Source organism: Phocoena phocoena, chromosome 6 (genome assembly GCF_963924675.1).
Source record: "Phocoena phocoena chromosome 6, mPhoPho1.1, whole genome shotgun sequence".
Lineage (NCBI taxonomy): Eukaryota > Metazoa > Chordata > Mammalia > Artiodactyla > Phocoenidae > Phocoena > Phocoena phocoena.
Genome location: NC_089224.1, coordinates 78,865,722 through 78,879,029, shown reverse-complemented (window position 1 = coordinate 78,879,029; position 13,308 = coordinate 78,865,722). Strand labels below are relative to the sequence as shown.

The following is a 13,308-nucleotide window of genomic DNA, read 5'->3' as shown; positions in this document are numbered from 1 at the left end:
GGCCCGGGGCAGGGGCGGGGCCGGACAGGCCAGCGCGGGCGCTCGCAGAGCTGACCCGCGGCTCCGCTCCCACCCCCGGGGGGTGACCTCCGGTGTCCTCGCGGGCCCGGGGCCGGGGTCGAGCCTGCTGGGGCCAGGCCGGGGACCTGGGTAGGAGTTCAGGTCTGGGCGACTCCGGGCTGCGCTGGACGGGCGATAACCAGGCCCCGCGGCGGCGGCGGCCTCAGCCTGACGTCGTATGACGCTCCGCCCCCCGATTAGTTCGATTGGTCCTTCTCACTAAAGCCCGCCCCCGGCCCTATTCTATTGGTCTCTAACTTGGCCCTGCTGGGCTCGACGACAGACTCCGCCCCAGCTCCAGCTACCAGAGTCCCCGCCTTTCTCTCCCCAATCGCGGAGCCCAGATGCGCCCATCAGATTCTCACAGCCCCCACTGACCACCCCACAGACATCTCATAGGAACCCTACAGAGACCTTCATAAACCCAGACACCCACGGCCGTCCCCTCAGATATCTGCAGACCCTACCCAGAGACCCTCACAGAGTCTTACAAAGATCCCGCAAAACCGCTCACAGAGATCCGGCAAAACCCCATTAAAAGAAGTGACCCGGGCTTCCCTGGTGGCGCAGTGGTTGAGAGTCCGCCTGCCGATGCAGGGGACGCCGGTTCGTGCCCCGGTCTGGGAAGATCCCACATGCCGCGGAGCGGCTAGGCCCGTGAGCCATGGCTGCTGAGCCTGCGCGTCCGGAGCCTGTACTCCGCAACGGGAGAGGCCACAACAGTGAGAGGCCCGCGTACCGCAAAAAAAAAAAAAAAAAAAAAGTGACCCTCTAGGTTTGTCCCCTCCGGGTCAAATGGAGACCCCTCAGGAGACCTCACTCACCGAGGAGGTGACCAGACTGCTGTTGCCACGGAGACTACTAGGCGTTCCGGTTGCCCTGGTGACTGATCCTCCACTCCCGGCCAGGGTTCCAGAGGCTTCAGTCAAGGCCCTTCCTCATCGGCCCTGGATCCTCTCGTCCCTCCCCCTTCCACCCTTCTTCAGAACTGGCCAGAGCTCCTTTGCGATTTTCTACAGGTGTCCAAGTCCCCTCCTCAAGTTGTGACTTGCAGGCAAGGCCTCTCGGCACACAGCATCTGCAGCCAGGGCTCGTCCACAACCACAAGCGCCTTCTCTCCCTCAGGGCCAATACTTCCCTTCCCCGCTTAAGACAAGATCCTGACCTAAGGACTTGTAACAGCTGAGAAAAAGCCCAGAGGTATGTAGTCTCTCAAAAGGCCCCTCTTCCAAATCCTCGTTCCATTCCCTACTCAGTCCAACCCCCTCCCATTCTCTACTTTTCATCCTTATCCTCTCCCTCCCCTATGTTTCTCCACTCAGTTCCCTCCTCCCCTTTTCCCTTTCCTCTCCTCCCATCCTCTGGTTCTTCACCCTCAGGCCCCTTTATCCACTTGCTGAATGTCTGGCCATCTTCCTCCCCATCATCCTACTCTCCCTCTGCTTTCTGACACAAACTTCCCCTTTGGAAAGGCCCTGATGAGTTTAAGAAACGATAAATATAGTATTTCTGGAGCATGGACAAAGGTAGAGACCAGGGGAAGGTAAGGCTGGAAATCCTTAGGCAGTCTTGCAAATGATGACAGGCCTTGAATGTCAGGGCCAAGAAATTTGGACCTAATACTTAGGCTGAGTCACTGAGTGTTAATTTTTAAGCAAGGGAATGCCGTTGTTGGGTTTGCATTTTAGAAAAGTCTCGCCTGGGTCATTAAGGTGGACTGACCCCTTTTGGACGTCCTTCCAAGATAAATTAGGCACACTCCACTCCCCACAGCATCCTGGGCTTACCCCAGCACAACACCAACTCGTTGGTATTGTCATTTTGGTTAACCTGTCTTCTTCCCAGATTCTTTCAACTGAGTCCAGTACCTGAGTAAAAGTGTTAAGATTAGGCTCTTTGTAGAAGTTACCTAAATCAATGAAAGAATGGGAAAGTGGATTAATATGCTGGGGAAGGCAGCAGAGGGGCAAAGTTATTACATAATCCAGGTAGAAAATGATGAGAACTTGAACAAAATTGGAGAGAAAGGAGAGGAGAGAATGGATTTGGGGGATATTTAGAAGATAGGAAATATAGTCCTTGGTGCCCATTTTAAGATGTAGGCTGAGGGGAAAGGAGAATTCTAGGATAATTCTCAGAGTTCAGTTTTGATGCCCTGTGGGACATCCATTTAGCAATGTCCAGCAGACAGTTGGGTATGACTGTGAAGTACAGGGGTTTAAAAGGGTCTGAGCTGGAAATATGGATTTAGGAGTCATCAGGTGTCATCAGCATACACCTGGAAGTAGCTGAAGCCTTGAACATGAATGACATCACCAAGGGGTGGGGGAGGGGTCCCTAGACAAAACTAGACTGTGGTCATGGCATCCTCCTGCACTCTTGGGAGCAAACCCCCACTTTGGCTTGGTCTTCCCAGCCTCTAGAACTCCACAGCCTGACCTCCATGGTCCTAAGTTATGCCCAGAACCCTGCTCTTGGACCAGCCAAGATGCTATGTTAGGACCCCTCCTCTGCTACCATCTACTGATGGGATTCTGACTGCTTCAGCCTTTCAGTATGCGGTATGGGGTCTAGGCACATGGGTGAAGCTCCTAGCACCATACCCTGGCCCAGAGTTCATCTGGCTTCCCCCTTATATCTCAGGTACACTGAAAACTTTATCCTAACTCCATAGCCCCCTGTGAATCCTGACTTGCAGACTCTCCAATCCCAACCTAATGAAATGTGTACCCTATTCTACCACTAGATGGAAGCAGACAAGGTCACAGAAGAGCCTCATACCACCATGGATGCGGAAGAGAGCCTTTCTTCAAAGGACCCCTCTGCTGAGGACTCACAGAAGCCCCCTATCCCTGAAATCCCCTTAGAGCCTGCCCTCTCTGAAACCCCTTTAGAGCCCCTTGCCTCTGAATCTCATATGGTGCCATCCATTTCTCAGATCCCTTTAGAGACCCACACCGCTGAAACCCCTTTGGAGCCTTCCATCTCTGAGATTCCTTTAGAACCCTCTGCCTCTGAGGTCCCTTTGGAGACCCCTACCCCTGAGACCCAGTTGGAGACTCACATCTCCAAGGTCCCAGAGAAACACCTTACTTTTCAGACCTCATCATTAAGCTGTGTCTCTGTGTCTTCCTCTGATTATCTGAAGGAAGCCTTCTCTGAGTCTTCCTCCAGTGAGGGCTCATGGACAAGGAGGTCTATCCAGACCTCTGAATCTGAGAGCGTTCCAAAGCACTCCCTTTCGGGCCTTCCAGCCCAAGTCCACCTGGACACATCTGCAAAAGATGGGGAAGAGGAAGAAGAGGGAGAGAAAGGGGTGGATGCCACTGACAGCACCACGCACGCAGCTCAGCCTGAACACCAGCTGGGCAAGAAGAAGGGGAAGAAAGGAGTCAGCCGTAATTGCTCCTGCCCTTTCCCCCTTTCTCATCACTGTCTTTGACCTGCCCCAGGAGGAGAAGATTGAGTTACTCTCTGACCTGGCCCCTTCTCTTAGTCTTAGGGCATCCTCACTTCCCCTTAATTACTCAGCCCCTTCCTCCCCAGGTTACACCATCCACCCAGTGGTCCCTGCTGAGCAGGCAGACCTGGTGGAAGTGACTAAGTCAATGCACAAAGGGAAGTTTGGTGCTCAGGTGAATTATCTTTTCCAGTGGGAGAAGGAGGCAGCCCTGAACGCCATCCAAACAGGTGAGCCCAGGCAGCCTTTCAGGGGCTGGTGACAGGCCCATGGACATCCTCCCATCCAACAGGATCTAGGAACCTGCCCGTTCAATGAATAGCCCTTGTGGAAATGGCAATGCCACTTGCCTGGAATCTGGGAGGGGAGCAGGCAGGTAGGCCAAGGTAGATGAGGGTGGATGCAGACAAAAAGTGGGGATATTCATATAAAACCAGGCAGGAACAGGTGGTTGAACAAAGGCTCAGATACCCTGCACCAAACAGATCCTAAGGCAGAGATGGCCCAGGACCCTGGACAGTTTCCAGGTGACTTGTTGCTCTGATACGGCAAAAGGCCTTAGTCCCCTTGGTGGAACTCCATTAAAAGGCTGTCATGGGGAATTCCTTGGTGGTCCAGTGGTTAAGACTCCACACTTCCACTGCAGGGGGCACGGGTTCAATCCCTGGTCAGGGAACTAAGATCCCACATGCTGCATGGTGTGGCCAAAAGTTAAAAAAAAAAAAAAAAAAAAAGGCTGTCATCACTGCAGCCCCTCAAGTAGTGTGTCTGAGGTATATTTGCCATTCCCCTGGTTCAAACTCCAGTCTTCTTCATCTGAAAGGTGGGCAATGACTCCCACATCAGTGCTTGAATTTGACTCTCCCAGGCCCTCAGGCTAGGCCTTGATCTATGGGCACTAACACTTGTTCACCTCTGTACCTCACCCGATCCTGCACTGTATCCTGCTACTCTGAACAGAGTTCAGAATTCCTCTAGTGGAATCCTGGTCCCTGCCCACCCGCACTGTGACTCGGCCTAAAATCTGCCCTTTCAACCAAGCTTCCCTGTTGTAATGGGGCACTAATACCACAGGCTGGCAGTATCAAGTCAGAAGCATCAAAACCAAAAGCCACATCTGGACAGGCTTAAGATCCTAAGAGACCAGGGGAAAGACAAGAAAATCTAGTTTGACAGGCACAGAATTGTGGATTGTGGTCCTGGCCAGAGTCAAAGACCAGAGGACACTAACTCTTTCTCATTCTCCTTATGGAATTTCAGGGCTTTGCCTGGAATATGGAATCTCTCTTCCCTCCTAAAGGAATTTGCTCACTCTCTTATTCAGTCAAGCATCTATATTCTCTGAGCACCTATTCTGTGCCAGGTCCTGTGTTAGGACATCGATGAAAAGACTGACCCTTCCTTGGAGGAACTCACGGTCTAACGAGAATACAAGTGAACAGTCCATTATAATGCATTGTACTGTGATAGGAGTAGAATGAGAGCCACAGAAGGCAAGAGGAAGGGCCCCTAGACAGACAGGGGAAGTCAGGGACAACTTTCTGGTGGAGGTGACAGTTCACTGGAAACTTTAAATGAGAATAAGAGTCCTAGAGCTAAAGGCCCCACTCCTTGGGAACTCAGGATTCTTGGCTCGAAGTTGGGGTACTCTCAGCTCTCACAGAGGATGAGAAACTCTGAGTGGGAAATGCTCTGGTTCTCCTCCCACATTTACTCAGCACCACCCTTGCCTTGTGGTGAGACTGACCGTGAAGCCAGACAGTTTCAGATCTCAAGGGTGGTGGCCTCTTGCTGGTGCCTGCTCTCAGGGATATGTCTTGGCCTCACCTTCCTTTCCATGCCTCCTTTCTCAGCCTCACAAGCTTATATTTTTGCTTTTCACCACTCATGACTTCTGGCCTCCCCCTTTCTCCTGACCCTTGGAGAGCCATAGGCAGCCCTTCTCAAGTTCACAGAGGGTATTAGTTCAGTAACACCAGGAACGCAGAAGGGAAGTATGAAGGTGCCAACCTGGACAAGTGAGAGAAGCCCTCCTCCCACCTCCTGGCACCAGGGCTGCCCAACCTCCTCCTCCTCTTCAGGTCCCTTCAATACTACGCTCCTTAGGAGCCAGTCCCCACCATCTACTCTGCACCTGGCCCAGCATCTTCCCTTTCCCTCACCTTAGACACTTCAAGGCAACAGAACAAAGGTGGACTCTAATGTTGGGAGGGGAGGAGGTGAGAATCCCACAGTCACAGAGAACTCAGCAAGATACATGTTCATCGTCAAACAAAATTTCACATATAATCTTCCTGCTCGGCATTGAAGACCGTCTTCAGTTCCCTCTGACGGGCTGACACAGATGGAATGGATCCTAGGGTGGGGAGGGATCTGAAGATACTTGTGGGGCGATGAGCAAACCTTGAAGAAAAAAGTCTAAAGGGGTAGGGATGAGGACTCGTGGGTAGAGATAGATACACACGGGGCGGGGGAGAGGTGAGAACACCTTGGGGGGAGCTTAGGCTATTTTTTCTTCTTACTTTTCCTTATTACTCAATCCCTCCACACCCAGGTCTCTATATTGGCTGGCGCTGCCCCCATTATCTATGGGACTGTTTCCGGATTGGGGATGAGTCCAAGTGCTTTTGTGGACACTTGTTGAGAGAGCACCAGATCATCTCAGGTGTGGAGTGATAACTGTCCTCTGTCACGTGTTGGGATGTATGAGAGCAAGTGTGTGTGTGTGTGTGTGTGTGTGTGTGTGTGTGTGTGTGTGTGTGTGTGTTGGTTTGGGGGAGGGGGTTGACATGGGAAAGTCAGGCCCTGTCAGGTACTGGCCTAACCCTACCATCCATCCCCCTCCTCACAGACATATCCGTGCCCTGCAATGTGGGCCAGTGCCGCTGCCTCATGTTCTGCTTTATCCCATCACGCCCAGAGGAGGTGGGTGAGCTCTGGCTCAAGAGGCGGGCCACCTTTGACCCCAGGGCTTGGAGAGCCCAATGTCGCTGCAAACACAGCCATGAAGACCACGCAGCTACCACGTCCCATTCCTGCAGGGTCAAAGGTACCTTCCAGAGCAAGGGGAGTGCAGGGGTGGGCATGGGTCGGGATAGGTTGCAAATAGTTTGGGGATGCAGATGGGGAGCTGGGTGGAGAGACTTGGGCTTGCGGTTGGTGAGGAAGAGATGAGAATGTAGTCAGCCCCTGGGGAAGCCCCAATACCCTATACTTTTCTTGGCTGCCCCCTTGCCCCAGGCTGTTGGTGCAACTGCTTTGAGTCTAATTTCCTCTGTGTGGCCTGTGACTGGCGCTGGCAAGAACATGAGACTTTCTTTGAGACTGAGGAGACCCAGCAGCGAGGAGGGAGGCCTCACGGTGAGGGGGCAACCTGGGGTAGGGGCCCACTGCAGGGTCTGTAATCAGAAGGCCAGGCAGGAAGGCACTCCTGCCCTACACCATCCCATCCAGGACTACTTCACCCCTCCCTCCTGCATCCCATACCTGCAGTGGTTTCCACCCCCAGGAGCAGATTATGTGCCTTTAGCGGAGATGCCTACCCTCTGAGAAGCCATCATCAACAACTCTGACTTCGAGGCCCTCCAGAAGAAGGGGCCCTCTGGCCATCCCAGCCCCCACCCTAGTCCCCCTGGGCTCCCTAGCCCATGCAGTGTCCAGCCTGGCCCCATATCTGACCCCTGTACCTGACCCTTTCACCTGCTCTTCCCTCCTCCAGGGACAGACACTGTCAACACCTGGTGCAGGCCTCAGTGAGCCTGGCCCAGATCAGCAATAAAGGGAAAGCCACTGGAATCTGGCTGGCTCTGTATGAGGCAGATAGAGCCCGGCCCCGGGGCAGACACCCTAGGACCTTGGGGTTGGCACCTACAGGGGGTGAGAGAGAGCACCAGGCAGGAGAGAGGCTGGATCCAGCCATCTGCCTCCACTGCACCCACGTTCAAACTGCTAGCTCTGGCATCAGGAGGAGAGAGTGGCTTCAAGGAAGCCAAGGAGGGAGGGGAGTTCAAGAAGGAGCAGTGATGTTAGACACAGGTAGGGGCTCCAGTAAGACAAAGACTGAAGAGTGTCCATCGGATTTTGCGATCAGAAGGTCTTTGGTGACTTCAGAGGGTGCAGCTTCAGTGGTGCCGTGGACCAAACAGCAGTGAGTGTGAAGGAATTTCTTTAAGAAACTTAGACGAAAAGAGCAGGGAAGAAGTCAGACAATATCTACAGGGGGATGTGGGGTCAAGGAAGCATTTTGTATTTAGGAAAAAGGGAGGGGCCAGTAGAGAAAAAGACCTTGAAGGGTACAGAAGAGAAAGAGAGATGCCTGGTGAAGCCACATCCCAAAGATGGAAGGAGAGGATGGGGTCAAGGTGGAAGTGAAGGGATTCACTCTGGACAGGAGAAACACCACTTCTTGAGACCAGGAGGAGGAAGGAGGATGGAAGAAAGGATGGAAGGAAGGATGGGGCCTTCACTGAGCTGCAGGGAGTAGGATCTGGTGGAAGTTGCCCTGTAAAGTAGGAGACAAGGTCAGCTGCTGGTGGGGGAGGAGAGGGATAAGAGTGGGAGGCAGGAGACAGGAAGAGAGGTGAAGGTTTGGGAAGGCTAATGAGGGAAACTGCAGAGAAACCTGATCGGTGGGCAATTAGGGATTCAGGTATAGTTGGAAGCAGGAACCTAGTTAGAGAAGCAGAGAAGCAAAATATTTAGATTAATGGGTGGTGACGGGAAGGGTATCAGGGAGGGTGATCAGGAAAATAATGCAAAAGAAGGCTTGAGGATGTGGAGGGAGCTGACCATACAAATAGGAAAGTGAAGCCAGGAAGGAATTGACAGATTAAAAAAGGGAACAGTCAAAGGAACAGAAGTCTCATGAGGTCCAGTAGCAAATGTAGTGGTAGGGATCAAAGTACAGGAGACAGTGGCCAAAACAGGCAGAGTGCTGCAGCTCTCAGATGAGAGCAGCTGCAAGTGATCACAAGAGCCTGGAGTGGAGAAGACTGTGGGCTAGGGGCCAGAGTCCGTGAGTGTTGGGGAGTGACTAGGAAGCCCACTGGTGATTCTTATGGGGAATAGGAGTTTCTGACACTAATGAGCTCTGTGATCTTAGACAAATCACGTTCCCTCTCGGGGCCTCTGTTTCTGGATCTATAAAATAGGATAACCTCTGTGCTACCTGCCTCTATGAGAATCCGAAGAAATAACCAGTTTCAAAGTGTTCTGTACTCACCTACGGCTCCTGGCTGGTTTCCTCTTCCCAGCACCTTTTATCTCTTGCCCTTCTCCAGAGCAGCTCTAGGGGCTGCTGCTGTCCCAGAGACACACGGACAACGGCAGCCTCCAGGGCACTGAAAAGGCCAATGTACATCTCCTCACGTTTAGGGAGGCCCTCTATTATTCCAAGGAAAGGTATGCAACTTTGACTGCTAGAACTCCTGGGGGAAATAACAGGGTCAAATGTCTGTCCTTTGGAGGAGAAAGGACTCTCTAACAATAATATGCCTATTCAAAAGAAATCATTACTATCTCCAGAAGTAGAATTCCCCATTACTGGTTATTAGGCAATTAGCACCATGATGACCACTCACTAAAACCAACTCAGCTAACAGTCAACAATTACTGTGATAAACTCATTCAAGAAAGTATTATGCAGCCATTACAAAGTATATTTACATAGACTATGTAATAATATGGGAAACTGACTGTAAATGGAATAAGAATATAATATGTAATACATATGTATTATATATTATGGAAAAGGAAGTAAAAAAACACCAAATGTTATTCATTCCACAAATAATTATTGGGCACCTATATATGTCAGGCCATGTGCTAAAATAAAAAACAAAACTAACGATACGGTGGTGACTTTTCTCCTGTGTTAAACCTCAGACTAAAACTTTCCTGGTGTGAGTACATTAGCATTTTGTGACCCCATGTTTCTGATGTCAAAAAATATATATTCCAGCAGAACGAAATATACTTCTAACCTAGCCGTAATACATTTCCCTTGTCCTTCAAACTCGCCCGGCTCACTGAAAATGCCAGGCACGGAGCTAACCGTATCACATACTTTTTCTGATTAGGAAATAACATTGGATACGTATTCCTTTGCTTATTAGTCGTGCAGCAAAGACAGGACACTCCTGGCCCCGCCCGTTAAAAAAAAAAAAAAAGGAAAAGAAAAATGCAAAAACCGCCCCGAAAACAAACTGCAGAATCTTTAGTCTTGGAGTATTTTAACAAGCACATAAACTAAGGAGGAACTGCCCTCAGATGAGTAAGTTAACATCTTTGAAATGGTCAAGGGGCTGAAACTGTCCTTGTGGGGAAAATGCTGGGTATCTATCCCACCAGTTAAAAAAAAAAAAAACCCGTGCCCATTCACCTTCAGGCCAACCGCCCGGCGACCTCCACCCGCCTCTTTCTTCCGGGACTCCTATCTGCCTGGAATTCCAGGGGTAGTGGTGGTTCCTGGGGCCAATAAGCGCGGAACGGCCCCTCTCCGAACCCCGCCCTCCTCCTGGCCAAGGCAATGAAAGGGTCCACGGCCTCTGAGCCTCTGCGCGGCAGGTGACGGAGCACCGCCCCCTTCCTCCCAGCCCACCAGTAGGGGCCCGACCCGAATAGAAGGAGCCAATACGATAAAAGCCCCACTACCCCCCGCCCCCCGAGCGGCAACCTATGCTGGGCCGGCCTTGTCTTGTGAGCCAATTGGAGGAAAAATCCCACCTCCAGGTCTCTCAATCCTTCCAATGGATGAGAAACTATCTCACAGCGCAGCTAGCGAGGGGATCCAATCGTAAAGGAACTTTCACTCTGACTAGAGGACGAAGCCAAAGGAGTAGAAAATTCGCCCTCTAGTTGGCACAAGAAGCCAATGGGATGAAAAGATCCCGCCTCTACCGTGGCGGCGGAGCCAGTGGCGTGCCGGGCCCAGGAGCGTGACCCAATGGGATGATGGGGTTCGCTCCCGGCCGCGGGCGGAGCCAATGGCCGCCGCTCGCCGGCTCCCCGCCTCCCCACCTCGGCTGGCCACAGAGCCCGAGCGCTGGCCGGGGTGGGAGGTTCCCGCGGCCGAGGGGAAGATGGCGGCAGCCACGGTGCTGGCCGCTAGGCTCTGCGTTGCGCGCCGGGCGGTGGCGGTAGCGGTAGCGGGGCCGCGGGGGGCGCAGGTGAGAGGTGGCCGTGGGGCGAGGAAGGGGTCCCGCGGGCTCTGACGCCCTCCAGGGCCGGGGGGCGCGTTCCTCCCCGGTTACCCCCGGCCTGCGCAGCCCTGCGGCCTCGCGGGGCCGGAGCCCGAGCGCCCGGCCGGGAACCTTGCCCCTCCCGAAGTGCAGGCTCTAGGGCTGTGCGGTGAGGTCGGACTGGTGGTCACGGCAGCATCTCTTAAAGTCTCGCCGCGAGAGAAACGAACCGGCGATGAACGACGCCCTGCACAGGCCCGGGCACCGAGGTCGACACAGGGTCAGTGCAGCGTCTGCTGCCATCTCCCAGCCGACCGTTCGAACGCCTACTCTGGGCAGCTCCTCAGTGCCCCCTGCGGGACGTGAGCTTTTTCTCCTGGGAGCCAGTCTTCTGCCCCGTCAGACTCCTGGCTTTTTACTGAGCACTAATGCTAACTCCCCTTCTTCTTCCTGTGTGCCAAAGCGACTCAAGGGGTCAGATTCATTCCGTCCCTTTTCCCCACAATGTGACATCTCTGACTTCAGCCTTCTCTCAGTCCCTGGGAAACGGGGCCTTCCCTACCCTCAATCCCCAGGGGCTGGGGTTGTGTTCACTCAACTGAACTCCTCCCTCCACCGATTCAGGGGACTGGAGTGAAAATTCACAGTAAGAGGTCAGATGTGACACCCAGACACCTTTGTGTCAAACAGGGCAATTGTATTAAAACCTGGATAAGATAGTTAACACGGCTTAAAGATCAGACAACAAGTAATGGAAGTAAATGGAAACATTAACAAGGTGAGAGTAAATGGAAAGAGCTCCAAGTAGTCTTAAGAGATGATGCAAACCACCCCCTTTATATTTGAAGCCGAGAGAAGGGATTCATCTAAGGTAATTCAATAGTAAAATAGGAACTTGGACCTAAGTCTCCAGGTTCTCATTCTGCATCCTTTCCCCTGAACAGTGCTAGATTTCCTCAACCCTTTAGGAGCAGGAATCAATTGCACTGCTGAATCCTGCAGTGAAATCTGCCTGTTATCTAACCAGGCCCAGCACTATCTGGCCCTACTCTCTGCTGCTGATGCTCTGAAAGTGAGGAACTTTCCCTTTGAATGGGAACCACTAATAGGTTCTTAGAAGGGTGAAGTTAATGGCCAGCCTCTGCCAGCCCCAACTAAGTACATGAGACAGGTATTGCCAGCTTCCTCCCTTGGGTGTGTCTGACCCACCTTCAGGTCCGAGGAGCTGCAGCTGTGACTGATGGGAATGAAGTGGCCAAGGCCCAGCAGGCAGCTCCTGGGGGGGCAGCCCCAACCATCTTCTCCCGGATCCTGGATCGAAGCCTCCCAGCTGACATTCTGTATGAGGACCAGCAGGTGGGGCGCCCTTAGGACTCATCCCCTTAGGAATTTCATAAATACCATCCAGCCTGTTGAAATAACATGGTGGCCTCTGGCCTGTCATTGCTCCCAGTGTCTCGTATTCCGTGATGTGGCCCCTCAGGCTCCTGTGCACTTTCTGGTCATTCCTAAGAAGCCCATTCCTCGCATTAGCCAGGCTGAAGAAGAAGACCAGCAGGTGGGAAGAAAAGGGCCAGGGTTTGGCTGGGGGAGCCCTGTACTCAGCTAGAAATTTTGCCCCCGGTAAATGAAGCCACATGTCTCCTTCCCGTTTCCCTGTAGCTTCTAGGACACCTTCTCCTTGTGGCCAAGAAGACAGCAAAGGCTGAGGGGCTGGGAGATGGATACCGACTTGGTGAGTGACGTTTGGCCCTTGAGCCCCTCACCTATGAATTCTCATACCTACCCCTCGGTATGATCTTCATTCTTTGACCCAAGCTCCATTTCAGTGATCAACGATGGGAAGCTGGGCGCACAATCTGTGTATCACCTGCACATTCACGTACTTGGGGGCCGACAGCTCCAATGGCCTCCAGGTTGAACCTACCAAATGACCAAGGACCTCAGACTTGGATGCTTGGATGGGGGTGGGGAAAAACAGCACCCTGTAATGCTAATAAACTTGCTCTCCCTCAATTCTGGATCCCTGTCTTAAATATATAAAGATTTATACCACAAATAGGAAAGAAAACTGATTCAAGACTATGATCCCCCTTGACTATGGTCTGAGACACTAAGGAGGCCCATCCTGTAGCTAAAGGAGCATTTGCCTATATATCTGTGAGCTCAGGACTCATGGTCCACCTGGGTCAGGCCTCTAGAAAAGTAGCAGCAGGAATAAGCCTGAATGAGTAGGAAGAGACTGAATCCCAAGACTTGCTCAATTCAGATGCCAAGCCATGTTCTAAGGGGGTCTGGAAGGAGGACTGTCAATGTGAGGGCCTTTTATTGAAAGAGAAGTGATCACACCAAAAAAGTCGCTACCCTTTGACTAATTCCCATGTCTCACCATTTTGCTTTTAAGCTGTTGTCTGACGTCTTTTCATCCTTAAAATTTTTAAAAAGATGCCCCCACTTTTGAGAATGAACTACTGTTGCCCCTACATAAACATACCAAGTAGGCTTTCATCTGATATAACAGCTCTGTGCCTGTTCAACGCAAAGAACCACCTTAGAAAGCCTCAGTAAGTCCTGCTTAGGTATGGAGGGCGAGGCCTTAGGCCAGCGGAA

At 52.2% G+C, this 13,308-nt stretch overlaps 2 protein-coding genes across 3 annotated transcripts; both read left to right on the top strand.

The window, feature by feature from the left end:
* Positions 1–2,806: 2,806 nt before the first annotated feature.
* Positions 2,807–7,276, top strand: FAM221B (family with sequence similarity 221 member B). Its single transcript, XM_065879914.1, has 6 exons — positions 2,807–3,428; positions 3,607–3,750; positions 6,075–6,185; positions 6,372–6,569; positions 6,761–6,880; positions 7,239–7,276. The coding sequence occupies exons 1-6, from the start codon at positions 2,807–2,809 to the stop codon at positions 7,274–7,276; spliced, it is 1,233 nt and encodes a 410-aa protein (XP_065735986.1).
* A 3,270-nt stretch (positions 7,277–10,546) lies between these two features.
* Positions 10,547–12,714, top strand: HINT2 (histidine triad nucleotide binding protein 2). Of its 2 annotated transcripts, none has more exons than XM_065879054.1 (5): positions 10,547–10,686; positions 11,914–12,054; positions 12,152–12,256; positions 12,361–12,433; positions 12,528–12,714. In XM_065879054.1, the coding sequence occupies exons 1-5, from the start codon at positions 10,600–10,602 to the stop codon at positions 12,617–12,619; spliced, it is 498 nt and encodes a 165-aa protein (XP_065735126.1). In that variant the 5' UTR covers positions 10,547–10,599; the 3' UTR covers positions 12,620–12,714. The 2 variants fall into 2 exon arrangements, with proteins under 2 accessions (XP_065735126.1, XP_065735127.1); XM_065879055.1 differs by having other exon boundaries at positions 10,600–10,686; positions 12,182–12,256.
* The last annotated feature ends 594 nt before the right edge of the window (positions 12,715–13,308 follow it).